Below are 26100 nucleotides of genomic sequence, written 5' to 3' on the forward strand. Positions count from 1 at the left end.
TTAATTCTTTCGTACTAGACAAAAACATCAATGGGTTCTTCTCATGTAATGAGCAAGAGTTTTTGTCTTACTGGACACGAATTGCAGAATGGTACACCTAGTCCCTGATATTCTGCTTTGAGGACTCGATTTTGTCTGAATACAACAGTAGAATCCCAGAGGTACGGGTTTTTGCAAAGTATCTTTCTGTCTTCACAAAGTGCAGAACTTTTTTTATTTAAAAAAAAAAATCCTTTCTGACAACTGAGCTTTAGATAATTGTGAAGTTCAGAATTCACAGATGTTTTTCTTCGAACTGGTCCCCACTGAGAACCCCACTGTCTTGGCATGGGAAGCTGATTTACCCCTGTTAGTACTTGTTTTCTAGTGGAGCAGCACATGCTAAACAGCCATATGGGGAAAAAACAGTGGTTGTGTACCTTACTTCTTTCACAACCGAACTTCTGCCATGCAGTTTAAAATCTGACTCTTCCTTTTCTCCAGTTTTTGTCCTGAATGTGGTCAGAGTGGAAACAGATGATTGACTTTTTCTGGTCTGCAGGAAGCATTTTTTTTGTTACTTTACATAATGCATCTTTTGAACAATATCATAGGATCACAAAATAATTTGGGTCAGAAGCCCATCCAGTTCCATCTCTCCTGTTGTGGACAGGGACACCTCCCACCAGACCAGGTTGCCCGAAGCCCTATCCAGCCTGGCCTTGAACACCTGGGGCATCCACAACTTCTCCGGGTAGTCTGTGATCTCCAAGTTGAACAACCCCAACTCCCTTAGTCTGTCTTCATAGGAGAGGTGCTCCAGCCTCTGATGATCTTAATGGCCCTCCTCTGGAGTTGTTCTAATACTTCCACGTCCTTCTTGTCCTGCATCCAGCTCTGGGGCCCCCAGCACTCCAGGTGGGGTCTCAGGAGTGCAGGCAAAATGTCCTCCCTTGCCCTGCTGGTTAAAGGACAGCTTGTACGTATTTCTCCCTACTTTGCCATCCTTTCCTATGCTGTTATAGATAAATGGCAGTAGAATCCTAATAAATATCTGAAGTTAAACGTAAGAAGAAATATGTTGGGTGACTTATTTCAGCATTAGAGGTTATTCCTGTCTAACCAGAGGCCTTCAAAAATACAGTGAAGTGAATGTATCTGATCAAATTTTGTGTCAGCCTGGCTGGTGACTTTAAGGAACTTCATCAATTTTCAGTTAAACAAGAATACTGCCTTAAAAATAACTGGTGTTATGCATACTGTTTGTGTCTTAAAGTAGATACATAAAACACACAAAGCATACAGTTTGTAGTTCTAGTTAAAAGGAAACCTTCTGAGGCTTACCAAATTGTGCATGGAGCACGTTGCCCAAAGTATGCAGTATCATGCATGCTTCCAAAGTTTTTAATGTTGCCTTTTTTTTTTTTTTTTAAGGATAAACAAAGGGTAGCTTCCTTGTTAGTTTTAAAGTTGCCTTCAAGTAATCTTTCCAGGGTATAATATAATATAATAATAATAATAATACAGTAATGCCATTCTGTCTGTAGCTCTTGTGAAGAGTTGCCTTTCTCCTTAAGCTCTGACAAGCCTTTCTGTAAAGGCAAGGGCAGTGTCTGGGATGTTCAGGTAACTCAGGGGCTGCACAGTTATCATATAGGCAAGGCGTGAGAATGGACAGGCTGTTTAGATACATAACCCCGAACGTGTTGCCAAGTACCTTCAAAGAGAGCTTCAAGGAAGGAAATCCTGAAATACTAGAAGATTTCTAGGAAGGCAGGTTTCTTTCTTAGGAAAATGTTAGTCTCAGCATAGGATCTATGTTAAAAAAGACATTGTAAATTACTGATTCAGATTTTCTGACTGATCTAACTTTGTAGGCATTTTAAAATGTTTGGTTTGCTTTAATAGAGTACATAGTTTTTACCTTTCTAATTAGATTAGCTAGCCCCTGTACCACTGGGTCCTGACTTCTGTACCCTCTGCTGCATTCTTTTGCCTTTGTGATATGTTTTATCACGCTCTGGCCTAGATACTGTTGAGGTCTTCGTTAAATGCCTGGTCATGCACATCATGCTTGAAGTGCGCGTGTGCAGGGTAGTTCCTCTGAAAACTACACTTTAATGTGTACTAGTGATCTAAACTAGGTTTAAAAAATTCTGTAAATATTAGTGTTGTGCTGTAATTACATTTTAAGTAACTGGAAGGATTGTCTTGGGGGGAATACTGCCACTTAGTCTTACCAGTATAGTTTTCAGTAAACCCTAGCAAGCTGCTGATCTGTTTGGACTGTTATTCAGGTAAAATTGTTCTGCCTCAGTGTTCTTTTATAGCTTCAGAAGTGTAGTGCTTAAGTCCATTATTCCAAAGTTATGCATAACAGTTTGTAATAGTCACCTTTCTATTCATTAAGTGATTAAAATAAATTGTGCACAAGATTTTATTTCGTTATGCAACACTGACTTCATTTATGGGAAATGTATTCACGTAAAGCCTGTTTTGGAATAATTGGTTTGAATACCTAAATTGCCACAAGAATTGAGCAGGCAACACAATAGTTTGCATAATATTCAGCAGGCTAATGGTATTTGGAGGATTTAAACTTAAGTAATGTTCTCTGTTACATATTCTGTATGTAGACTATCTGGACATGTGCCCTCAGAGTTTGTAAAAGAAAAAAAAAATCCCCCCACCAGCTGTAATGTCTTAGAAGCAATGACTGAAGTCTAATGCTGGCTTATTTGGAAACGTATGTATAAGTTATCTCAGGAAGTGAGCTTCAGAGCATTGGCTAAGGTCTGTTAGGATTTTCATTTTAATGGCCGTAGCTGCTTTTCATGTGGTAATTGCTGACTAGTGTAGCATGAACTCAAATGGTAGTGATGTTTCATTGCTAGCATATACAGTTTTCAAAAATAAAATCTTGCTGTTGTCTGCTCTAATGTGAGCACAGCTACAGGTGAAACTGGGAAGAAAGTCTGTAGCATCAAACTGGAAAAGTTAACTGTGGATGCACCAGCTATTCAATAGGCACAATGGGGAAGAAATACTCTCTCAAAAGGAATAAATTAATGTATCCAATGGTGTCATTCATGTTTATGTTACTGCAGTATTTTTAGAATTCAGTCACCTTCATTTGTTTGTTAATTACCCCATTTGTACGGTAGAATCTCTTGACTCCTTTGCCTTTTAACCAAACTCTTTGTTTTCTTAAAAACAAGAAATTAAACTTCCAGTTCCCTAACTAATAATATGTTAAATTATCTGAGTACAAAAATATCAAATTTGTTCAGTCTTAAGCTTTATTTGTCTTATACCAAGTGTGCTGTTCTGATACTTACATCTTTATTTTTTTTTAAAGTTAAAGAAGTTTCTGAATTCTTAGTGACATATACCTTTGCTCTTGGAATCCTTACTCATTATATGTATAGCTCAGAGTAGTTGCTTGCTATGATTTAGCTTTTCTATCGCATCAGAAAGTGTACTGTATCCTTCTCAGTATGTGCCTCTTTTCCCACCTCCAGGATGTCCTTACAGTTCATTATCATCTGATACCATCACCATCAAAGAGTAAAAATGGCAAAGAAAAAGAAAGAGAACAGGAAAAAGAAAAAGATGTAAAAGAAGAATTTGCTGAAGCTTTACGAGATCTAAAAATACAATGGATGACCAAGTACGTCTGCTGTCATTACTACACAAGCATGAAGCAGCTATACAAAAAAACTACACGCTTAATGCTAGGATAAAAACTCCAGAATCTGTACTTTCATGCTCTGTCCTTCTCTCTTCTAGGCTGGATACCCCTGACATGTACAATGAGTTGAAAGAAGCCTTCCCTAATCATCTTCCACTATATGTTGCAAGACTTCATCAGCTGGATTCTGAAAAGGTTATTTAACATTTCAAAACTTTGTTTGTCTCACTGCATCTGTTTTGCCTAAACAACTGAATCTTTCTTCCCACGCATTTGGTCTTGAAGTGACTGCTGTAGCTGTACTTAGTATAATAAAGCAGAAATTTCTAATTAGACTGACAATAATATAATAAGCCACCTCCCTAATGTGAATTCCTTAACCCCGCAGTAGAATGAAAGCCTTCGTAAAGTATGTTTGCTTATCATTTGCTCCTTATTCAGTTAAACATATGAAAAACAAACATGAGAAAGCAGCTTCTTTACTGCTTCAGACTACGAGAGTATTGTTCTGAACAGTGGTACCTGAGACAAGCACACTTCCCATTGTGCTCCTTCACTGAATTGGTAATTTCCTGTAGAATTGCCCAGACAACTGGGGACAGTAACCCTCTGAAATAACACAGTTAAGTCCATCATATGTCATTGTTGCCAAAAATGAGAACCACGAACTATTAAACAGAAGTCTACATATGTTTTTTTTGTTCATCTCGAAGATAAATGGCTTCATCTGTCACTAGTTTTTAGTCAGATTTATTTCTGTTTATTTGATTCTGATTTTGCATTTCTTACTGAAAGGAACAACTGCTGCCATTATTTATTAAGAGGATTAATTTGTACTGGAAGGGGTTTTTCTTCCTGTAAAATCTGCATTTTGCATATATGTACTGTGTATTTTACAATCTATTTTCAGTAACAAATGCGGTACATATGTGTGAAATCTTGATAATGGCAGACTTCTTGTCAGGAGTTTCTGCATGAAAAGTTGGAAAAAATGAATAAAAGTTCATATTGAATCACTTCATGTTGTTCTGTGTGCCTTTGCAATTATCCTAGTGGTAGTAAAATCAACAATCAAGTAGTGCGATTTCATATTGCTAAATACCTTTTTATTCTTCATTTAGGAACGTATGAAAAGACTTGATGAAATTGTTGAAGCTGCAAATACTGTCATCTCTCATATTGATCAGACGGCGTTAGCAGTTTATTTTGCCATGAAGACTGATCCCAGACCTGATGCAACTACTATAAAAAAGTACCTACCCAGTAAATAATTTTCTTGCATCCTATTTTTCTAATCTGTGTACCTTGTCTCTGCCATTAAGTAAGAATTGGAATGACTGTAACATTACTAAATGACTTATGGGTTGTTTTTTATAGGCACAGGTAGTTTAAAGCTTGCTTGCAAGAAGTTTTCATTCTTTATTATATTTCAGGAGTGCAGGAACACTGAAGCCTGCAAATTTCTGCTTTGAAATGTTAAATAAACAAAGGTGCTTTCAGGATGTAAAGACCAAAAAATGGGGTGTTGAGTTTGTATAAAGCTAAATCTCAAATCAGAGGGAACACTAGGAACTTGCTATGAAGCTGGGTGTTTGGAATGCTACCTGCCTTTTCATAATGCCTGGTGATCTTTGGGCTATGGATTAGAGGGCAAAATTGACAGCAGTTTTAGAAATAACCACTTGACAAAGATTTAATTTGTGAAAGGCATGGTGACCACACTTGTGCTTATGAATATTTTTGAGAATTTTTAGTTTAGTTTTAGATATGTTCCTCTGAATTATCAGTATACATCCTTAGGAAGACAGTAATTGGAACGTGACACTGTAGTGTGGAGAATAACTGGTGGATTTTGTAGTGCATGTTGAGGTGTTGTTTTAGTCACAAATACAAAAGCAACAGATTTGAAGATAAATCCCTTAAAAGACGAGGTGCACATCTGTTTGTTATTTTAGATAAAATACAGATTTCAGTTGTAAAATGAGCCTGTCTGTTCTAACTTTCCTGAATATTTGCATATAATCCTAGAGTTGCTGATATAAAAACAAAGTTATGCCATAATACATTTCATTCTAAACATTTCTCAGGAGGTTGACCCATTAGATCATGTGGTTGAATCTAACTTCTGAAATTGAACACCAAATGCAGTGGTGCTTTAAATGCATGCAATTCCTTTGAAGTCAGCAGAATTGTATCTGCTTATGTTAGTGCTGGATTTGACTCCGTTTATAATGCCAAGAACTGTAAAGCTGTATTTCTAGATTCTGGCTTACTCAGTTTTCAAATCCCAAGTTACCCTTGCCTTAAAACACCAAAGATGTTGGGTTGGGAGAACAATTGAGCTTGTGTAAGGCAGAGTATCTCTCTTTTCTTAAGTTATTTTTATTTTAGTAAATAGCTTTATTTTTTAAATGGTCTGTGTGCTTATTTTCATTTTGTGTATGCTAACTGCTGATTACAGCTAAAGTCAGTACTGATTCCGTTTGTTATGATGTATCTGTGAAAAGTCCTTAATATTTTTTTTGCTGTTTTTTTTCTAGTGAAATGGAAAAACAGAAAAGTACTTTAGTGGACGCACTTTGTCGGAAAGGAAGTGCACTGGCTGACCAGCTTCTTCATCTGCAGGCCCAAGATGGGGCTGCTTCCAGTGATGCTGAAGGCAAAGATGAAGATCACGAGAGCTGCTCAGAAGCCTTGACAGAGACGTTCTGGGAAACAACGAAATGGACTGATCTTTTTGACAGCAAGGTAAGAGAGCAGAGCAGACTTTTTCTTTTGCATGTTGTATATTTAGATGATCTCTTCCAGAATTATGCACCACCTTTGTGAGCAGAGCCTCATACATTCTTCTTTTACTTTTTCATGCTGTCACCATAAGTTGTGCTTCTTTAATGACCTTTTTCCACAGAGGTTTTGTGAAGCAGATCAGAACCGCGGTAAGAGATAGCTATCTGCATATTAATGTAGAGGTTAAGGGAAGGGTATAGAACAGTATCAGATTTCCATGAAAAAGGTGCTTGTTTTATTGAATTGCTTCTTTCGGTACCTTTCAGGCAGTACCTCTGAGCTGTTCCAGCTGTGCACAAGTGTACAGCATTCCTACTCTGTTCAGTCCTGCATTCTGTAGCCCTCCGCACTATGGACAAGAGAAGTTTTGTGCTTTACTGTCAGTAATGTCTATAGAGGTAAAAGAAGAAACCCTTGGAAATGATTACTCTCAAATTGATTAACACAAAATTCCCTGTTATTTCAAGGTTCCTAATACTGAAAGTTATGTCTGCTTCATTCAAGACAACTATTCCAGAAGAAAAATCCCTTGAGGCATTATAGTGGCATTATGGTTGTACAGTTCTTAGTTTACTGAGTTGATTTTGTGTGTTTAATGGTTGAACTATTCTGTATTATTTAACTAGTTGTGTGTAACTCTATGTATGGCTGTTAGTGGAAGATGAATTGACCAATGTATTTATTTATATTTCAGTTAAATTGCCAAAGCACTTCAGATAGTTACAAAAGAAAAAATTAATTTTCTCAATAGTAAAGACTCTTCTTGGTTAAGAACTTGTGCTTGAGCTGGAGGCCTGAACATGAAGGTTGATGGTATCTACCCTCACTTCTTTCAGTGTATATATTCTTGCACACATACATCTTCTAAGCAGTCATCTTCTAATCTTTAACCAATTACAGTATCCTGTGGTAGCAGATTTTATGCTTTAATCATGTTTTGTGTGACATGATTTTCCTGCTGCCTGTCTTTAAATGCAATATTGCGTTCCAGTGTAGTGAAGCCTGTCCTACTTTCATCTTTTGGTTGTAAACATGATGGGAATATTTTCAGTGGAAAACTGTCAGTATAGTCATCCTGTCGGAAGCTGATCAAAGAAAGTGTTTTGTTGTGGAGTGAGTAATTCTGGCTTGAATTGAACAGATTAGGGATTTGAACCTCTCTTGAATCCATGTCTAAGTGCATGTTCAGGTTTTGCTCTGAAAATGAATTCTTCTCTATGGTTAAATTAGAACTAAATGGCCAACTTTTTTTTTTAACCTTGTAGTAGCATTTCATATGTAAATTACTTTTGTCACGTTATACAGTGTGTTTGTTTGCTTCCCTCTTGGTATTACCAGTCAAATTGAAATCTAAACTCTTTGGGGATGCTTTTAGTGCAGAAATCTTCTAGAGTGCTCAGGGTATTTTGAACCTGGTGGCTTCTGAACATGGAGAAAATGAGTCTATCACACTACTCCTAGTGACACAGGAGGTACGTCGACCCATGCTCTTCTGCAGCCTGACTGTGTTGGACCCATACATAGCCTCACTTACCCTACCCATCTGGCCCATGTACATACAGTTTGTCTTCTGTGGTCTCCCACTGCTGAACAAATTGCCCTGTATTGCCAGTTGTGATTACTAGTGTGAGTAGTATTACGAGGGCCACAAAATGATTAGGGGACTGGAGCATCTGTTGTATGAGGAGAGGTTGAGACTGTTCAGCCTAGAGAAGCGGAGCCTTAAATAGATCTTTTCAGCGTGAAGAGACACGTGGTGCTGGGGCAGCCAGGCTCTTCACAGTGATCTCAGTGACAAGACGGGAGGCAGTGGGCAGAAAAAAAGACACGTGAGTTTCTACTCAAGCATAAGAAAAAGCTTTCTACTGTGAAGGCGATCCAATGCTAGCATGAGTTTCCCATGTGGGTGTTGAAGTCTGTCCTCTGAGGTATTCAAAACTTGATCAGATGTGATCTGGGGCAACCTGTTCTAGGTTGACCAGCCCTGCAGCCCCCTGCTATCAAGCCCTTGCTATGAAAACCCAATACATTTGCATAGCTTGTTAGTTTCTGCAGTGCTTTTCTTCATGCTTTCTGTGATCTGTAAGCCTGTGTGTTGGTCGGTAATTATGCAGTGATAGTTTTGCTATCAGTCTTTCAAAAGACCACATGATGGATATGTCCTCTCATCTCTCCAATGGTAATGTTCAGTGATTCTAACCCGAGCAGTAGCTACAAATAAAATAAGCAGAAGTCTTAAGGGAAAGAAATATATGCTGCTCTTTAGTAAACTGTTCATGTGATTATTAGAACTGAGACTTAATTCTTCACATTTTTACTTTTATATTTTCTCTTTCTGGAAACTGAAAGATACGAGGAGTGAAAATAGTGTGAAACTACTTTGGTCTTAGTGGGATTGAGAACCTTGGTTTAAAAGGAGATAATAGTGCGCTGTAATAATTTTCGCTACTAACAGATCAGGATAAAAGGACCAAGGCTGGAGTCAGGGGAGCTATTTTTATAAAGAAAAGTTTGGTTTTTTTCTTTATTTTATTACAGAATTTTTATGCTTGCTGCTGATTATATTCTTTCATTTCCATTTCTAACAGGTGTCATATTCATCTGGTAGTTTTCTTGAGATCTAGCTGTAGTTAGCAGTTACACAGTTCAAACCAGATGTTTCAGCTGTTAGCACTGTGGTTTCCAGCCAGTGAAGGAGTGTTACTTATGTTAATGTTTTTTGAATTGACCACACATGATGAGTATCCAATTACGCTTTTTTAAGGATCACTATTAATCTCCAAGACTACAGAATTTATTATGGTATGGCCTGATGCAAAAAAGCACAGGGGGAAAAACACAATTATATTCTTCTTATATTTCGTTCTAAACTCTGAGAATAGCAATACATGCGTGTCACGGGCTGTTGCTTTTCTTCAAAAAACGAATTCAACACGTCATAGTTCCTCCATTCTACCCACTTCTGCCAAACTGCATCTGATGTTCAAGCTGGCTTGTCAGTGTTCATTTATTTTTATCATGACTGACAAGTTTCAAAAGTGGGGTTGTACTTAAAACTTTCTCAGCCTTCTGCTTGAACAAATATAAGTGTCTTCTGTCCTATAGACAGGCCAATAGAATGCTTTAAATATCTTCAGTGGCATTTGGTCTTCCTCCTTTGTAACTTTTTATCTACATAGAAGAAGCAGTCCTGTAAGCTTCCAGCTCAGTGTTGCATGCAGTATTCTGCTTTACTTCTGGAGTATTTTGCTATTTTAAAAACAAATTAAGCTGCTTAGTGCATAAGTTTATTTTGAAGATTGGTAGAGGAAAATTTTAAGTTTTGAAAATTCAAGAGGAACCTTACTGTTCATGTAGCTTGCATCCTTTGAGGAGGGGAGTTTAAGAATAGTATTGAGGACTTAATTTTGTAAAGTAATATTGAGGGCTCAAAACAAACGCAAAGATTGTTAGAATACATAACCGGGTATTGTTGCTCGAGTAAGGGCAAAAGCATCCACTCTCTTGATTAAGATCTCCAGTCCAGCTGACCCGTGCTTGACAAAACTCATCTTAATAGTAACCAAGAAAATGACTAATAGTTTTTCCTCTAACGATACTCTGGGCAGACTTAGACAGGAGTGATAAAATGAAGTGTTGTGGCTTGGCTATATTGCCTAGCATTGGATGACTGCCTTGCCTTTTGAGGAACAGAAGTTTGGAAGGACAGATAAAGTTTGAAGTAATGAGTTAGGATCAGGTATAGACCTCATATAAATGTCCTTCAAATGAAGGAGTCCTTAAAAGGCAGCCAAGTTATTCTAATGTATGAGGTTGGAACTGAAAATGTGGAGCTCTTTACTGTACATGAACATGGCTTTGGGTCATTGATGCTCAGAAGGCAGAACAACTGGGTGCGAACAAATGGAAAAGAAGCACTAGAGTTACTGCAGCAATGATTCGGGTGTTTGTATGGCTTTAGATAAAAATATTGCATTGAGAAAAACATGGTGCTTCTACTTCAAAGCTTCACTTAAGCCAAAGTTCATCCAGATGAAAATAATTGCAAAGCGAAGTGAATTTCTGAAAACTGAAAGAAAATCTTTTCTGTGTTGTTTCTAAAGGTGAGCTGAGAATATCATCACACAGATGTGAGTTTCTGTTCACCATCTAGTAAATCAAGTGCTATTACTGGTTTCACCTCTCTCCTGCTGTTGAAGCATGTGTGTTACCACAGAGCATTCTTAAGTTACTTTAATTTCCTCTTTTCCATTGAAGTGTCATGCTTGTCATCATTATAGCAAGTATGCAGGGAAGTTGGTGCTCTCTTGATAGTAAGTATATTGTTCACACTTTCAGCTATTCTAGTTAGATGACTTGTTTCTGAAGCTTAATTTTAAGTGACACATGAAAGAAAATACTTAAGTATTCTGTGCACAAAAGCATTTCAAACACACCCAACTTGAAGCAGTTCTATTCAGCCAGTATTTGATTATGGTAACACATTACTGATAGTGCTTTAGGTGTTCTTAGCATTGGAATATAAATTCTGCAATTTTTCTTCTACTTAGAACATAATTTCAAAATTTGTTGGCCCAAATCCCCAATTTTAAACAAAACTGTTACAGAAGACTAGTAGGATTTGCCTGCTTGTTACTGGGACTGACTCATCTATAGAATTTAATGCCTGTTAACCTTTAAATTAGCTGTTTGGGGACAAGGAAAAAGTCATGTTTAAAAATAAGTAAACAAATAAAATACCCAGACCTTTCCATCCTGCCTTTTAAACATCTTTAGCCTGGAGTGTTTTTCATATTACTGTCAGGTGCAGCTGTCTCTTCCAACTGATCGTATTCAGTCACTGTCAAAAGCTCATTGCTGTATAGTCGATTCCATGAACTCCCTTCCCTCTCTAGAAAATGAGTTGATTTTTGTATGAATATTCCTTTTATTTGTAATGAGCCTTTTGATAGAGCAGAGAGTCAGCAAAGGTAGCCAAGAAACTTTAGTTTATTGCCATAGATGTGTATGAACCTGAAAAAAATCAATCGCTAGTAATAAGCATGACAACTTCGTCATTCTTACAAGTGGTTGGGGTGTGTTATCTATAGGTTATATTGTGGAACCTAGCGTTGTAATTATTTGTAAGTGTAGGTATGTTTTAATGAACAGTTCAAATAATGAAGTAACTGATTATATAAGTCTGTTTTCCTGTGTATTGGAAATGGTTTTATTAAGTAGTTTAGTACTGATGAATTTAAAACATACTGGTTTCTAAAGAGCATTTTCAGGCTTTAAAATGCTTCAGCCTTTCAGATGTCTTGAGATCATTTCAGAACTTTATCATCTAAAAATATACATCTCTCTATGTAACCATCAGCAATTTAGGCAATTAATGAGGAGCTCTGTATCCAACTACTTTTGCAGGTCAGGCATTTAGTATGCTTATTACAGGCCATTAGCTTGGGGAACGTAGTATTTAACAGTGATTCCCCCAAACCCATTATTCTAGAAGTGCACATTGTTGTGTTTTGTTTGTTTTTTTTTATTACCCTTTGTCTATATTTCTTGGCCAATTTCTGATCTACGTCACTTGTTCTAGAAAAGCTGGCCTTTACGTTTATTGAAATTATGAAATAGTATGAAATACTGAGAGTTCATTCCTACTCGTTCATATAGCAACTGCTTTTGTATATAACAAATTTATTTGCTGATGTTACACGTTCTGATAGCAGCTGTATGTTATCTCTTAATAGCACTCCAGTTTACATTTTGCTTACACATATCAAAGAATCATAACCTCCATTACTGTGATACTATAAAGCTTGTGATATTTTAATTATAAGGTTTACATTAACCAATATATGCACAAGTTATAAAGTATTATTTCTTACCTATATTTTCTTGCTTGTAAATCTATACTGATTTAAAGCATTTATTACGTTATTCTTAACTTCTGAAGTGCTAACAAACTTTTAATAGTTTTGCTTAACTTGCTTACAGCTGACTTTTTTTTTTTGTCAAGCACTAAGACAGAAATTACCATCTTTTATCAAAAGGGCTTGGAGCATTGTTTTAAACTTTTGGTCCAGCAGAAGTTTTTTTGTTTTTCATGTAGAAATACCCGAACTTTTATTTGGCCAGAGCAAGGGTGTTTCGTAAAATGCTTTGTTTTCTTGCCACAAAAACTCTAGGAAGCCCTGTTACGAAAGAAATGCTGTCAAGTGGCTTTCCTCCTGCCTTTATCACTGATGTTCAGTAGCCATTCAAAACTTACAGGGTCAGGTAAGAGCTTTCTTAATAGAGCAGTGACATTATTTTTGGTTAGCCTCTAATATGTTATAATTGCTGAGAGCTCCAATGCATCTTTCACTTGATTTTGGTTTATTTATTTGTTTCTGTTTTTGTTTTGTGGTTCTATCATCTTTCCAGAAGGGAGTTTTTTTGTTGTTTAGACCAATTGAGTCTGCTAATGAACCCACTGAGCAGTTACTCAGAAGCGTTTGCTAATGTGTTTTGCTTTAGGAAAATATCCAAAATAATTGGATTGAGAATCAGCATGCAAAATACTTTTCCAATAGTGATATTTGGAAAATCTGTATGTGAATGGTGCTGTAAGCTCATTGTTGCATATTTGTCTGTGCTTTAACTAGTAAGTATTGTATTCAAAAGCTATTGCAGCTTAAGTGAATACTTTAACAGAACAAAATAAGTACTTGAAGATAGAAGAACGAGCAACTTGTGTTATGTTAAAAGTGCTTGGCGTATAATTCAGAGCTTGAAAATCACACCTTTTCTTTCATGATAATTAAGCATGTTATTTCTTCTACTTCAGTCTTTTAAGTGTAGATTCCACAAAGATTGTGTGTGCAATTAACATTCAGTGTAAGTGTTCTGGTAGCTAAAATTAGGAAGGGTCTTCAGTCCTTACAGGGTAGGGATGTCAGAGTCCTTATTGCTGAAAAGTATGTACATTTTTGTATTGTAATACAAAATACTTATTTTTTAATATCCTTTAAGTGTTTCTATTAGCTTCTCAATTCTATGTTTTAAGTATACATTGTTGGAAAAATGTGACTTTATTGGAGGAGTCAGAGAGGAAAGGGAAAACTGTTATACTATGAGAGGGGAAATGAATAGTAAACTTTAATACCAGATTTCATAAGAACTTCGCTAACAACACTAACAATCCCATATTCTCCAACTTCAGTGCTGTCACTATTTGAGGGAAAAAAAAATAATAAAACCTACTTACTATGAGTGTTCCAAAGGAAATACATGAAACTCTGCTTAATTCAGCACTAATTCTTAGTGTTGTAACTGGTGAAGTAGTATGAACTGTCTGGCAACACCCTGAACACCCTGTTTGAGTGTTCAGAACCTGATTTTACATAACTTTGAAGTAGACACATTCATTTGTATGTGCTGGTTATACCATTGACAGGTATTGTAAACTCTCCCTTTGGAGTTTGCGCTATCAAGAAGAAGCTTTCTTATAATCTCTTCTTAATACAGTATCAGTGTTGAGGAGTTGGCCAAAATCTGAGGCTTGTTTTCATGCTTACATGTCTTCATTGCTTGTTTATAACTGTGTATACCTCTGTGTGTGTGTGTGTATGTATATATGTGTGTATACATACATATATACACACATATATACTCATACATATATACATACGTATATCATTCAGTATATATGTTCATACTTGTTTCTGAAGTAAGTTCATTTTCTAGGAATCAAAACTCTCAATTGGGTCTTTGTTTCTGTGGGTCAAAGATAAACCTGACTGGTTCTTGATAATTTATTTTTTTAATTATTTTATACTGTACAGTTTCCTCTAGCAAATGAAAGTCCAAAGAAGCTAGAAATGTGGTGAATAAAAAATTTGAAGTCTGTATTGTATATGATATTCTAAAGTTGGACATGTTCAGGAAGTCAGAATAGTCTCTAGGAAGTTTTTGTTTATAACTACTACTGTGAATAATCTGTTTTCCTGCAAAGAAAAATGCAAACTACTTTGTGCATATGTTTTACTTTAAGTCACTTCTGCTGCCTGAGCAAAATCTGCTATTTTTTGCGAAGTCTTTGTAGGATTCAAATATTAAAATATCTAAATTGTGTTTGTTTTCACATCGTAGGTTTTAACTTTTGCCTATAAGCATGCATTGGTAAACAAAATGTATGGTAGAGGTCTCAAGTTCGCAACAAAACTTGCAGAAGAAAAGCCAACGAAAGACAACTTGAAAAACTGCATTCAGGTAAGGTCTATCTAGTAAAATAATGGGCCATCTTAATAATGAGTAAACATTTAAAAGTAAGAGAGGTATACTCCCTTAATAAGAGAGGTATAATCCCTTTTATCTTTTAAATTGTAGAACTCGCCAAACTTTAACACTTTAGCTTCATTCGGGTTTTTGTGGTTTGGCCTTTTTCTTTTCCTTCTAGAATATCTCATTTGTGAGTAATTATCACTTTTAGCAGACTTACTTTCTGGAACTTAATGTAGGACATAAAAAAAAAAAAATTGAGATAACAAAAATGTATATTTAAATCATATTATGTTGGTTTTTAACCACTGCTATTTAATTGCAAATAATGCTAGTAGAATATAGGTGAGGAAGTAATAGGAATTAAAGTAACTCCTAAAAATTTTGTCCTACAAAATATTTGTGTGTTAAATTGAGACTGTAGATCATGTGGAATGGTTTTCCTTTTCCCCCTTCAGCATTAAGTAATTCAAAGATATCCAGGTTTCCAATCTTACCTTTCTGATTGTAGACTTCAAAAATAAGATGTTGATGTGAATGAGAGTTTTTGTTGGAAGGGTTTAAATAAATCCATCTCACTTTTTCTTCATGTTTATTTTTGTTTAGCTAATGAAGTTACTTGGATGGACTCATTGTGCAACTTTCACTGAAAACTGGCTTCCTGTCATGTATCCACCTGATTATTGTGTATTCTAGAAAAGTGACAAATGTAAACCTAAAGTGATTCTATATGGGCAGGATATGAAAAGATAAGTTTGACTTTCTATTGGAACGCATGTTTTCATTGCTGAATGCTGATTATTAAATTGTGTGTATTTATCAGTAAAGGCACCTGGGTACAGCTTAATACCTGTTAACCTAACTCCAGTCACCAGGGAGTTTCCTTTTTGTGCATCCCATTGCTGGCAATGGATGTGCCAGAACTGCCAACACGAAGGATTTGGAATTTGGAATTAGGCTGAAAAAGCTTACTGCATGCACGTTAGGTTCTTAACTGTTAATTTTAACTGCAAACCTGTAAAAGCTCTGTATTTTTTACAGTAAAACGAATTTTAACGTTTGATCTTAATTTCATTTCCAATTGTATGAAGGCCTTAAAGCTACTTCAAGAGTAGCTAAAAACTTATTTATTAGACTAAAGTAATGGGACATCATTACCTGTATTGTTTGCAAGAGGTTTACATTTGTGGGTTTTTTGTTTGTTTGTTTTTTAAGAAAAATTCAACCTCTCAAACTGTTACAACATGTAACTAAGAATTGCTGATTCATAGGTGCTCTTGTAAATTTTCGTTTTGGAGTGATTTCAGGCAAACTCAAAAATCCACGTGAAGCTGAGTATCAGGACAGGCTGATACATGTATAAAAGTGCCAGACAGTTAAATCTTAATCAGGTATTGTAAAGCTATACATATATGTTTAATAATGTTAAAAGTGTAAGACAACAGAATAAATGTGCAAGACTGAAGATCAAAAAACACCATGTGCACTCTGATACTTTAAAAGATTATTTTATAATTAATAAAAACAAATAATGAAGCTAAACGTTGTATTGGTTTCTCCGATAAATGAAACTTGCTGAAACAGAAATTCACCATACAAACTGCAGAAGTTCAGTGCAGCCAAGAAGATCAATGCTTTCTGCTAATGCCTTCCTACTAACTTACTACTAATAATGCTGTTCTTTCAATGGAGTGAAATTGGTCTGTTTGAACAAAATTGTGTGTGAACCTAAGACAAATGACTGTATCATTCTCTTGGCCGTTTTTTTGTAACTCATAATGCAAAACTCAGATACAACTAGAGCTTTACAGACATAAATGCAGAGTACACCATAATTCTGTATCACATTCCAAACTGCAAGGTGCTGACAATAAATCAAAATCACTAACTGTTTTTTCTTCAATTCTCTCTTACTGTGGCTTTAATCAGCTTGACATTTGATTCTGGAAATTCTGCTAGGATGGTTGTATCAAATATACTGCTAAGTTTTTCCAAAAATTCATAGTCTGTACTGAATCTGAATTTATTTGCCCATAGTAATACTGTCCCTGGCTGACAAAAATACACCATTGTTTCTAGCAGGGGATCCAAAGCTGTATGGTGGTATACAACATCACTTGCCAGTAGGAAATCATAATGGTAAGCTGATGAAGGGAAGTCTTCACTGAGGCTTTCTCCCCATACCAGTTTTCGCACTTCGGGTTTGTGGATATTCATATTTTGTATATTACTTGAAATATTAAATGAGAGATTTTCAAGAACTTCAGGCAAATCAGTTGCTGTGACATAAGCTCCTAAAGAAAATATTAATTTGTTTTAATTCATAGGTATATAGTTGAACATACAGATACATGACTTTATCTGTATTACTTCCCTCAGCATTAACTAGGGTAGTTACTTTATTTACAAAACAGTATTTGACAATAACTTTCATTTGTAAAAAAAAAAAACAGTGTCAAACAGGCCTAATTTCAAGTGTTGCTTCATTGCTTTAAACCGACAGGAGCAGATCTATGTTATATTTCATAAGAAATCCAAAGGAAATAGGAATTTACTAACCTAAGATGCAGGCCACAATGGAAACTAAGCCTGTTCCAGCGCCAATTTCCAGAACTTGCTTGTCTTTGAGGTTGAATCGTTCTTGATTTGATTCCAGATATTGAGATAAAGCCAGTGCCTAAAATATCAGTATCACATATCAGTTAAGCTGCACAACATTTACTTTGATTTTTTTTATGCTGTTTTTTATACAGTGGAAAACACTGAAGGCTGTAACATAAAGATAATATGGAAAGAAGTGTTGTGTCCTGTTTTTTATATCAATCCAATTAAACAGTTCCTTTTTAGTTCCAGGTTTTGTGATTTGCTGCACACATCTGTAGACTTTGTGATTCTTCTCACAGCTCAAGACAAGTAGAGTTCAGGTGTGAACTGTACACAGAGCAGCAAATGAAGTTTAACAATATGCACAAAGTCATGTTATGGTTTACATAATACTCTTACACTTTACTATCACAAAATAGATTTGGGCTTCATCAGAGATTTTTGGAACGTTTTTTGCAAAGGAATTGTTTTTTAAAAAAATTATCCACTCAATGCTTGTCTTGATGATACTGTAAATTTCAAAGACAATTTACTGCTGCATAGGAGAACAGAAGTATTGCTGAACAGGTGTCAAAAAAAAAATAAACTGCCAATTTATTTGCTAATCACAAATAATGTAAACAGATGCGAAAGAAACTAACTTGCCCTTTTGCTTCTCTTCTTTGGAGTGATGTTACTGTTTCAACTACTGTGCTTTTCATAAAACAACGCTGACTACCTGATCTGGGAATGCTGACAACTAATGAATCACCAGGCCACTTTGTGCCACTCTTGGTTTTCTTGGAAAGTTTTACCATCTGCATTCTGACACCTGATTAATTTGTGAATTGATGCTCTGACATAACCAAAATAAGCTACTGTTCCACTTAACCATACGCTTCTTTTTTATTTTGAAATTCTCTACCGTTTTTTGTGAGCTTTTTCAATAAATGTTGATCTGGAAGATTCTGAAATCCTAATTTTCATGTCTCCATCAGTTGACCCTCTGTTCCAATTAAAGACGCGTTTCTGAGTCTGCATAAAATTCTGTTTTTCCGAGCAGGGAGAGCAAAGACTGGAGCACACCTCTTTGCAAGTATGGTTTTCTATACTGCAAAGGGGTTATTCCAGGCTGTTTTGTTTTGTTTTAAACTCCTCTATTTAATCTCTCACAATTTTCTTCTTTATTTTCCTTCCAATAATGGTGATTGTTTGCATCCCAGCAGTGACTGGAAACATGGAAGAATATTGAACACTTCTATCCATCTCTTTGCAAATACTTTTTTCAATATCTGCATCCAGTTAACAAATAGATGTGTGTGTGTTGGTGTTTTTCTTTTTTTTTCTCCTTTCCACTTAAAGGTGCACATTTTAAACAATTTACCATTTCTTCATTTACATGCTACAGTTGTTTTGGTCCAAACTATATTAAATTAGCCATAATGCAGAGCTTTCTGCTGAAGACAGCTTGGTTCTGCACAAGGAAGCCTCTACTGTCATCTAAAGAAACTTCCTTAAGATTTGTATGCCATTGTCATGACTGACTTTTCTGTCGTGTCAACCTTCTGGATGCTGTGTCGAATACTTACCCCAGGCCATACCACTGCTCCAAAGTGCTCTATGGATTCCTGGATGACGATCTGGCGGCCTACATAAGTATAGTGCTCTTTGTCAAAGTAGGGGGAAACTCTAGGAACCCAGTTCTGCAGTATTTTAAGAATTACTGGTGAATCTGTGTGAGAGAGATGAAAGTTGTATTTTATATGCATGTGTTTATATGCAGCAGATACAAACACCAAATTTTTGCATCTTTCTGTCTTTTTATACTAATACACTCAGTTAACTAGATATGCCTGCTAGAGGAAGAGGATGACCGAGAGATTTGGGATGCTAAGCTTCTTTTTACAAATAAAACATCTCCAAGTTCGATTTTACACCTTACATTGAAGAAATTGCAGCATTTTTTAGTGGTATCATTTTTTAATCACATGTCCACAAAAGGAGGGTTGTGAGATACACTTTTTAAGTATGTATTGAAATATATTATACTGTTCAGTAAATGTCACTAGTGCAGTTGTGCTAGCGTGTCTCATTAGAGCATGGAGGCTTTTAAAGTGGATTTTTAGGAGAGCTCAGCTTAACTACTCCACCTGCTCTCATCAAAAACAAGGACGCTCCATTCTCAATGACTGTGCTGCTGTTGGAAGCCTATTAGCAGGATGTGCTTAGATGATAATTCCGGCTGCAGAGAAAAAGTTTGCTTTGGTTTGCATGGATTTTAATTAATGGCAGCCTGGTATCCATGGTAGATGTTCAAGCAATTTAGCCAGTGTTGAAATTTTGCAATACCACAGCTTCAATAGTGCCAACCCAATTAATGCACGTTATAATCATCTCTCTGATGTTAATTGAGAAATAATCCTCAGACACCTAAATAAAATCCAGAGACCTTTTAAAATATATCTCTTAATTATGAGAAAGATTACTTCTTTCTAGATTTAATGTGATAATGGGGGGAAGTGGAAAAATAGACTTCAAAATGAAAAGTGACGGTAACATTTACTATTTCAAGACTAAGGAAAATGAAACTGTGAGATGCAGTAGCAGTATTTAAAGTGGATTAAACCTGAGTTGGATTCTGTTGATGTGGAGCTGCAAGTGCAGTTTTCAGAGTCATACTGCTCTTCACAGGCTTCTTCCTCCATTACTCTTTGTATTTTGTTTGGGAACGGTAGCTGCTGCGCAGAGATCATGGCACAAGAGCTGAAATAGAGAGGGGAGGGAAAAGCTTGAGGGCACTCCATATAATATATGAGGGAGAAGAAAGTGAGAAGTTAGGTGTGGTGGTTTTTTTTTGTTTGTTTGTTTGTGTTTTTTTTGTTTGTTTTTGTTTTGTTTTTTTCTGTTTTGTTTTTATGGCACGATGAGGGGGCAGGAAACAATGGTGAGAGGTGGCATCCCCGTTCCGGAGGAGAATGCTGCAAACTTTCTGGTAACGAAGTCAGAGTTTTCATTTTATCATACAAACAACAGCAATTTATCATAATATCGCTAAATTGGTACCACTAATCAGTCTGAATAGTGAGCTCCTTGCACACTGAGCTCCTTGGTGTTCAGAAAGGCTGAAGCAACAGCTGGAAAAGGTGAACTGCCTTTCGGTGTCCACAACTTTTTATCAGTGTCATTTCCTATGCCTCAGGACTCGGTATTCCTGTGATAAAACTGGTTAATTTGCTGCAGCCAGTGCTCTTGGTTTTGCCTCCTCATTGCCTTCACCTCTGCCTTCTCCTGCAGAACAGCTAATTGAATTGCAGTGAACAGCTAATTGAGATGCAGTGAACTGCAGTCAGGAAATAATTGCAGTGAGAAGATCGGCACAGTGAGCTGCTTTGGAGAACAGCACGTGTGTCATGTGGCTCTGCATCTCCAGTGCATGTGGGCAGCACCCAGCATCATCAGGAGCTGCTTGATACCAGCTAGAGAGTGGGAATGGGGGTGGATCTAAATCTGCCTGGGGAGAAACAAAACTGCCAAAGAAAATTTTTGCTTAATGTGAGTTTTAATCAGTGGTATACACACGCATACATAAATGAAACTGGATCTTGATTTCCTATGGCCAGAAGCTGTACAAATTCACCCTTCCCATGTATTGTGATGGTTGGAGGGTGCTCAGTTCTTATCCACAACTGGCCTCTGCCCATTCTTGAGAAGGCACGCTTGCATGATTTCTCCACCACATGTCCTGCAGACAGGGTTGTGTAATTTTGGTTGCATCACATCACAGGAGGCTTCTCTGGATATCTTGTCCAGAAGGGGGAGAGGTTTGGCAAGGTCTCGGAGGCTCAGCAGTGCCTGCAGGTAGTTTTTTAAGGGGCAGAGTGACTGCTGACTTGTGTGGGTGCTTTATTTGCACACATGATACTGACACCATTGCATTTTTTCTGTTACCTGATATATTCCTTATTGCTACTCTGTTTATTCACAAGGACAGGATTTATGTTCTGAGTCCTGTAGCAATGCATATGCTCAAAAGTCGTGGCAGTGAATCTGTACTGTTTAAAAACAGAATGCTTTAAAGCAATTTGACTTCTACAGATATGTTTTTTGGTGTGTTTATTGTTTTTCTCCCCTCAGAGGGCTTCCATCCAGCTAGCAACAAGTTCTGGCTGCACATCTTTTTTTATATAATTCAAGATATGTTGGAGATAGGCAGATAGGAGACTGAAGATAATGCTGCAGCTACAGCATTCCCTGGCATTTGAGTGCATGCATCAATGTGTTTGTTTTTTTTTTCCTCTCACTTTTGATAATGTGCCTCCTTAGAAAACAACAATGGTTTCTATGCAGCCATACTTTTCAAAAGTATACTGCCTGTTCTCAGTAATGCCTTTTCACATATATATATGGAGCTAGAATAAAATCTGATCATGTTATTAAAGTTATAGGAAATTTATGGGAAAATATATTAATGCTTATGTAATTGGCAAAGTATGAAATGAAAATAGAAGGATCTGTAGTAACTGGTGACTGCCGTGGCCAGGAGAAAAACTAGCTTGAAGACAGTCTTCTGAACATTTCACATTAACACTGTGGTGAGCCTGGAATGGTCCTTAAGTCCATAAGGAGCCTGAGTTCCTAGAGAATAGTTCTGGGGAAAAAGGATTATTCACTCTGCATTTATATATCACTTATCACAATGAGCTTTGGTTTTTGGCTGAACTTCTATATGTTACAGCATTTACATCTTTTCATAGGTGTGGCTTTTGCAAATAGAAAGTTATTCTATTATACAGCTCGCTGACATAACTATTAGTGATACATTTCATGAACTGAAGGAAAAATTTGCTGTTTTCTTTTTAGTTACAAACTACGTGTAGTCTGGACTCAAGTATATTAGTGTATTGGGCTTAGTGATGAACAGCTTTGTGTTATTATTTTAAATGACAAACTACCTGAAGACAAAGTCAGTGTTGAGTAAGCTCATTGCACGTAGGTGATGTCTGCATTATTACATGCCCTTTGCATAAGATGGTCAAGTTGCTGCTGTGTGACTAGAACTGACATTTCTTACTATTCTTACAATTCTGATCCATATTTCATTGAAAATGATACATCTTACAAAAAAAAAAAAAAAAAAAAAAAAAAGTTAATATGCCAAGCAAAATCTATTCCCTTAGAAACTGTTGGCGCTCTCTGTTCACAGCTAATTTCTTTGCAAAGTGATTCTGAAGGGAAATCATCTAAGCTTTGTAGTTTCCAAAGTATTTAAACTAGTATTGACTTCATTAATGGACTTTGTCATGAAAAAAATGGCTTACAAAATCACATTTGGTTTCTTCAGAACGTGAGGAAGAGAACAATTGAAAAAATTATGTCTATTTATCAATGTTACATGAAATTAACAAGGTAATAAAATACTTAAGGGTGAATTGAACAATGAATATAAACCTTACAGTTATAGCTACCCCCATAAGCATAAACTTTCTGCCTCTTAACCTTCATTGCTTGGAAAGAGTTTTAAATCTGACTACATGGAGGAAAAAAAAAGGGAAGAAAAGATAGGTTACTGAGTAATACTGTGTCACTTCAGCTGTGAACACCGCTTGGCTGAAACATTTATTTCTTTCACAAAGTTATACAGTGTTGTCTGTTTTAGTCTGAATTATTTGGCAAAAGCCACTTCCATCTGCTCAAATGGGAAATGCAGTTGCACTGCGTTCCCTGTAAGTTAGGGCTTAGCATGCCATACACAAACATCAGTGTTTCTTTGGGTTTCCTTCATGCAATATCCTCATGTTCTCGTGCACTGAATAATATATATGTCTATATACACACATATAACATATATATAGTGTCACACACATATATATAACATATGTATATGGTGTCTCACACACATATAGCATATATATAGTGTGTGTATATATATATAGTGTGTGTATATATATATATATATACATGTATATATGTGTATGTATGTATATATATATAAATGCTATATATGTGTATATATATATATAAATGCTAGGAAATAAATATCAGTGCTATAAACCTGTACCATACGTGAGCCCACAAGGCAACTGCATCAAAATACTGAAAAGCAGCACTGAGTATCCGTCTTGCTGAAATTGCAGGAGCGGGATGTGCCCGAGCGCATTGGCTGGCCTGGCTCTCTGCAGTCGAGGAATACGGTGAGCCCTGTTCCCCATGTTAGTCAGCAGAAAAAAAAAAAAAAAAAAAAAAAAAAAAAAAAACACATGCTGCAGACAGGGTTAGTGGGCCAGCGGCACGGTTACCTGCTACGATGGAGAGCGACGAAGTTTCCTGTGGGAGGATGCCCGCTCCAGAGGTTTTTATAGGGGCACGCACCTGGAAGGGATTGCCCTGTGCAGGCGGGGGGAGATGGTGGGCTATTTACAGCAACATTACCAGACACCTACTGCCTCACGCTAAACTCTTTTCCAGTTGCAGCATGAAATGTGAATGCTCCTGGACTTTGCTCTCCGAAGCTTTCCAGCCTCAGGAACGAAACCTCAGCCTGCTGCTCTTGTTGGTGTTATGATCTGCAGTCCTGACCCAAGTGAGCTGCTGAACATGGGCAAAGTAGTGCAGTAGTAGCAGTGGCTGCTTGGCGGTAGCCCAAGCGCGGAGAAAAGTTCACGGGGCCGTAAGGCTGCTTCTGCCAAGGGCTCTGTGTTCCCGTGTGGTCTGCGTAAGCCAAATGTGTATTCCTTTATATGCTTCAAGAATGGGAGGGTTATGTGCATTTACCACTCTGCTGCGCTTCTGCCCTCCCCTCTTCTTGGAATAGATTTATTAGGAGGAAATGGAATTGGAGTAAAAAAGTTTGAGAGGAGCAGTGGAACTCGCAAGGCTGGAAGACAGCCCCTGGATGAACGACTGAGGGTGGGCAGCAGGAATAAGAGAGGTGGGTGGCAAAGCAAATTGAGCTCAGTATGCAAGGATTTGCATCTTCGTGTGAACAGCTGGTAAATTTGGGTAAAGTTCTCCTCGGGAATGACCCAGAATGAGCCTTTCCCTCCATGGGGCTGTGCGTTTCCCACCTCAGCCACTGGATGTCTCCAGCAGTCACACCAAGTGTGTGAAACACTTCGATGCTCACTCTAATGCTCCCTCGTTCTTTTTCTCTGAAACCTAATATTTGAAACTTTTTTTTTTTTTTTGATCCCTGAGACTGAGCATTAACTGTATTAGACTGTAACTCTGTAAGGTATTGAGTCTATCTAACTGCTGTGTCTGTTCATTGAGCATCTCATGCAGCCCCCTGACTTGACAAGCCATGGAAACAAGTAGTCCTGAGCTAGGAACTGGAAGGAAAAACACAGGTACATCGCTGTCAGAGTGACCAATACCCCTTCTGTGGTGCTACAAGTACAACATAATGCATAGGGACAGGCTCAAACTCGGTGTCACTGAGAAAAGAGATCTTAGTGGCACTGGAGACCGCTATATAAAAATACCGTTCCAAAGTGTATCAGTAATCAAAAAGGTAAAGGGACCGCTGGGATTTTATAAGGATGGAAAAAAAAATATTCTTATGCCCCTGTAGGAATTCAGGGTCTCCCTCACTTTGAGGATTTGCTGGAGGGCCTTGGAGGCCACCTGAATGACTGAATAACAAAGGGCCCCCAGCTCTAGGGCAGATTCTCCTCACCTTTGTTGCTGTAGGCATCTGCTGAGCTTTTCTGGATGTGGATGGCATGTTTGCATTCTCCAAATGGCAGGGGCTTCTTAGCTGCTGTCAGCAGCTAGCTAAATGTCTGTGACGTGGTGCTGACAGGGCCGGTGCTGTTTGCTGAAGGGCAGCCGACTGGAAGGTGGTGTTGGTTCCAGGTTAGCATCTCTGGTGGGCTGCTGCTCCCACCCCTGCAGCCAAGGGACAAAGCCCCGGCCCGAAGTCACCAGCACCCAGAGGTAGCAGTGGCCTTCCCAACCCACAGCAACCAGCAGAGCAGAGCAGTGCAGGAAGGGGTCCTCAAACCAAATGCAGCCTTTTCGTTATTTTTAAAGGAAAGACATCTTCTAAGCTTGGCACAGGCTGCCTTTTACTCACCTATCTGAGGTAGATGGCTTCCTTCATGGAGAGGGGTGGATGTGGGGTCTCCAGAGTCTCTCCATGTTTTGATTCTTGAGCACAGCAGAGGTCTGAAGAGTGTGATCTCAGATGTTTGCCTGAATGCTTCACCTGGGTATAAACTGTTACAAACCCCGCCACCTTTTGCCTCACATGATGTGCTGTATATCTAAATAAAACACTCAAGAATAAACTGCTTTGGGAACTTGCTCCTCTGTGGTTCGGCTAGCTTTTCCGATGGTAGTGGTCATAAATGATCATACAGTCTACATACTGCGTAATAAAAGTGCTGAAACTGTTTGCATATGAGGTATATTTGCGGTTTGTTTGTTTGCTTCATAGGATGACCAAACACAGGCTAATGGATCTATGACCCAGAGAAAATACCTGCTCATATCTATAGTTTTAAAAATCTCTCCTATTGTCTGTGTGGATATAAAATATGGAATGCTGTCCAAAACAACAGGACAGGAAGTTGTTGTCTTTTCTTCTTCTGTATCTGATTTAATGCTGCACACTAATTTCATCAGGGTTAATCTTATTTCCACATAAAATACAACGAGAGGCTTCAAGCAGCAAGCTAGGCCAAGCCTTGCCAGACGATTACTTAAAATTGCGCTCCCACTCAGGGGATCATTGTGCTGTGGTACCAGAAGTACCAAAGTTTGATTTTCCTCTAATTTCCTCATCCTGGAGGTTTTCATCCAGCTTCTGTAAG

The 26100-nt window shown here is 37.4% G+C and overlaps 2 protein-coding genes across 3 annotated transcripts in view; one reads left to right on the forward strand and one right to left on the reverse strand.

Moving 5' to 3' along the window:
- TPP2 (tripeptidyl peptidase 2) overlaps nt 1-16246 on the forward strand; it is a 46506-nt gene extending 30260 nt beyond the window's left edge. For both annotated transcript variants that reach the window (XM_068677918.1, XM_068677927.1), the window contains 6 exons: nt 3501-3649; nt 3769-3865; nt 4792-4922; nt 6211-6418; nt 14576-14695; nt 15311-16246. In XM_068677918.1, coding sequence (XP_068534019.1) covers nt 3501-3649; nt 3769-3865; nt 4792-4922; nt 6211-6418; nt 14576-14695; nt 15311-15400 — 795 coding nt within the window. In that variant the 3' untranslated portion in view covers nt 15401-16246. The remainder of the gene's footprint in view (nt 1-3500; nt 3650-3768; nt 3866-4791; nt 4923-6210; nt 6419-14575; nt 14696-15310) is intronic.
- On the reverse strand, nt 16197-24167 carry METTL21C (methyltransferase 21C, AARS1 lysine). The gene is made up of 5 exons (XM_068677938.1): nt 23584-24167; nt 19914-20050; nt 18877-19019; nt 17264-17381; nt 16197-16998 (listed from the first exon to the last, which is right to left on the reverse strand). Exons 2-5 carry the CDS (start codon nt 20038-20040, stop codon nt 16604-16606), a joined length of 783 nt encoding a protein of 260 aa, XP_068534039.1. The 5' UTR covers nt 20041-20050; nt 23584-24167; the 3' UTR covers nt 16197-16603.
- Between the last annotated feature and the right edge of the window lie 1933 nt (nt 24168-26100).

This window comes from Anas acuta, chromosome 1 (assembly GCF_963932015.1).
Source record: "Anas acuta chromosome 1, bAnaAcu1.1, whole genome shotgun sequence".
In the NCBI taxonomy this organism is placed as follows: Eukaryota; Metazoa; Chordata; class Aves; order Anseriformes; family Anatidae; genus Anas; species Anas acuta.

Bases quoted from the DNA above. Each gene is read 5' to 3' on its own strand.
- METTL21C (XM_068677938.1), bottom strand. From the start codon at position 20,040: ATGATCTCTGCGCAGCAGCTACCGTTCCCAAACAAAATACAAAGAGTA. The intron at 19,020-19,913 runs GTTTAATCCACT...TCTCTCACACAG, and splicing joins ATCAACAGAATCCAACTCAG to ATTCACCAGTAATTCTTAAA. The intron at 17,382-18,876 runs GTAAGTATTCGA...CTGATATTTTAG, and splicing joins GAGCAGTGGTATGGCCTGGG to GCACTGGCTTTATCTCAATA.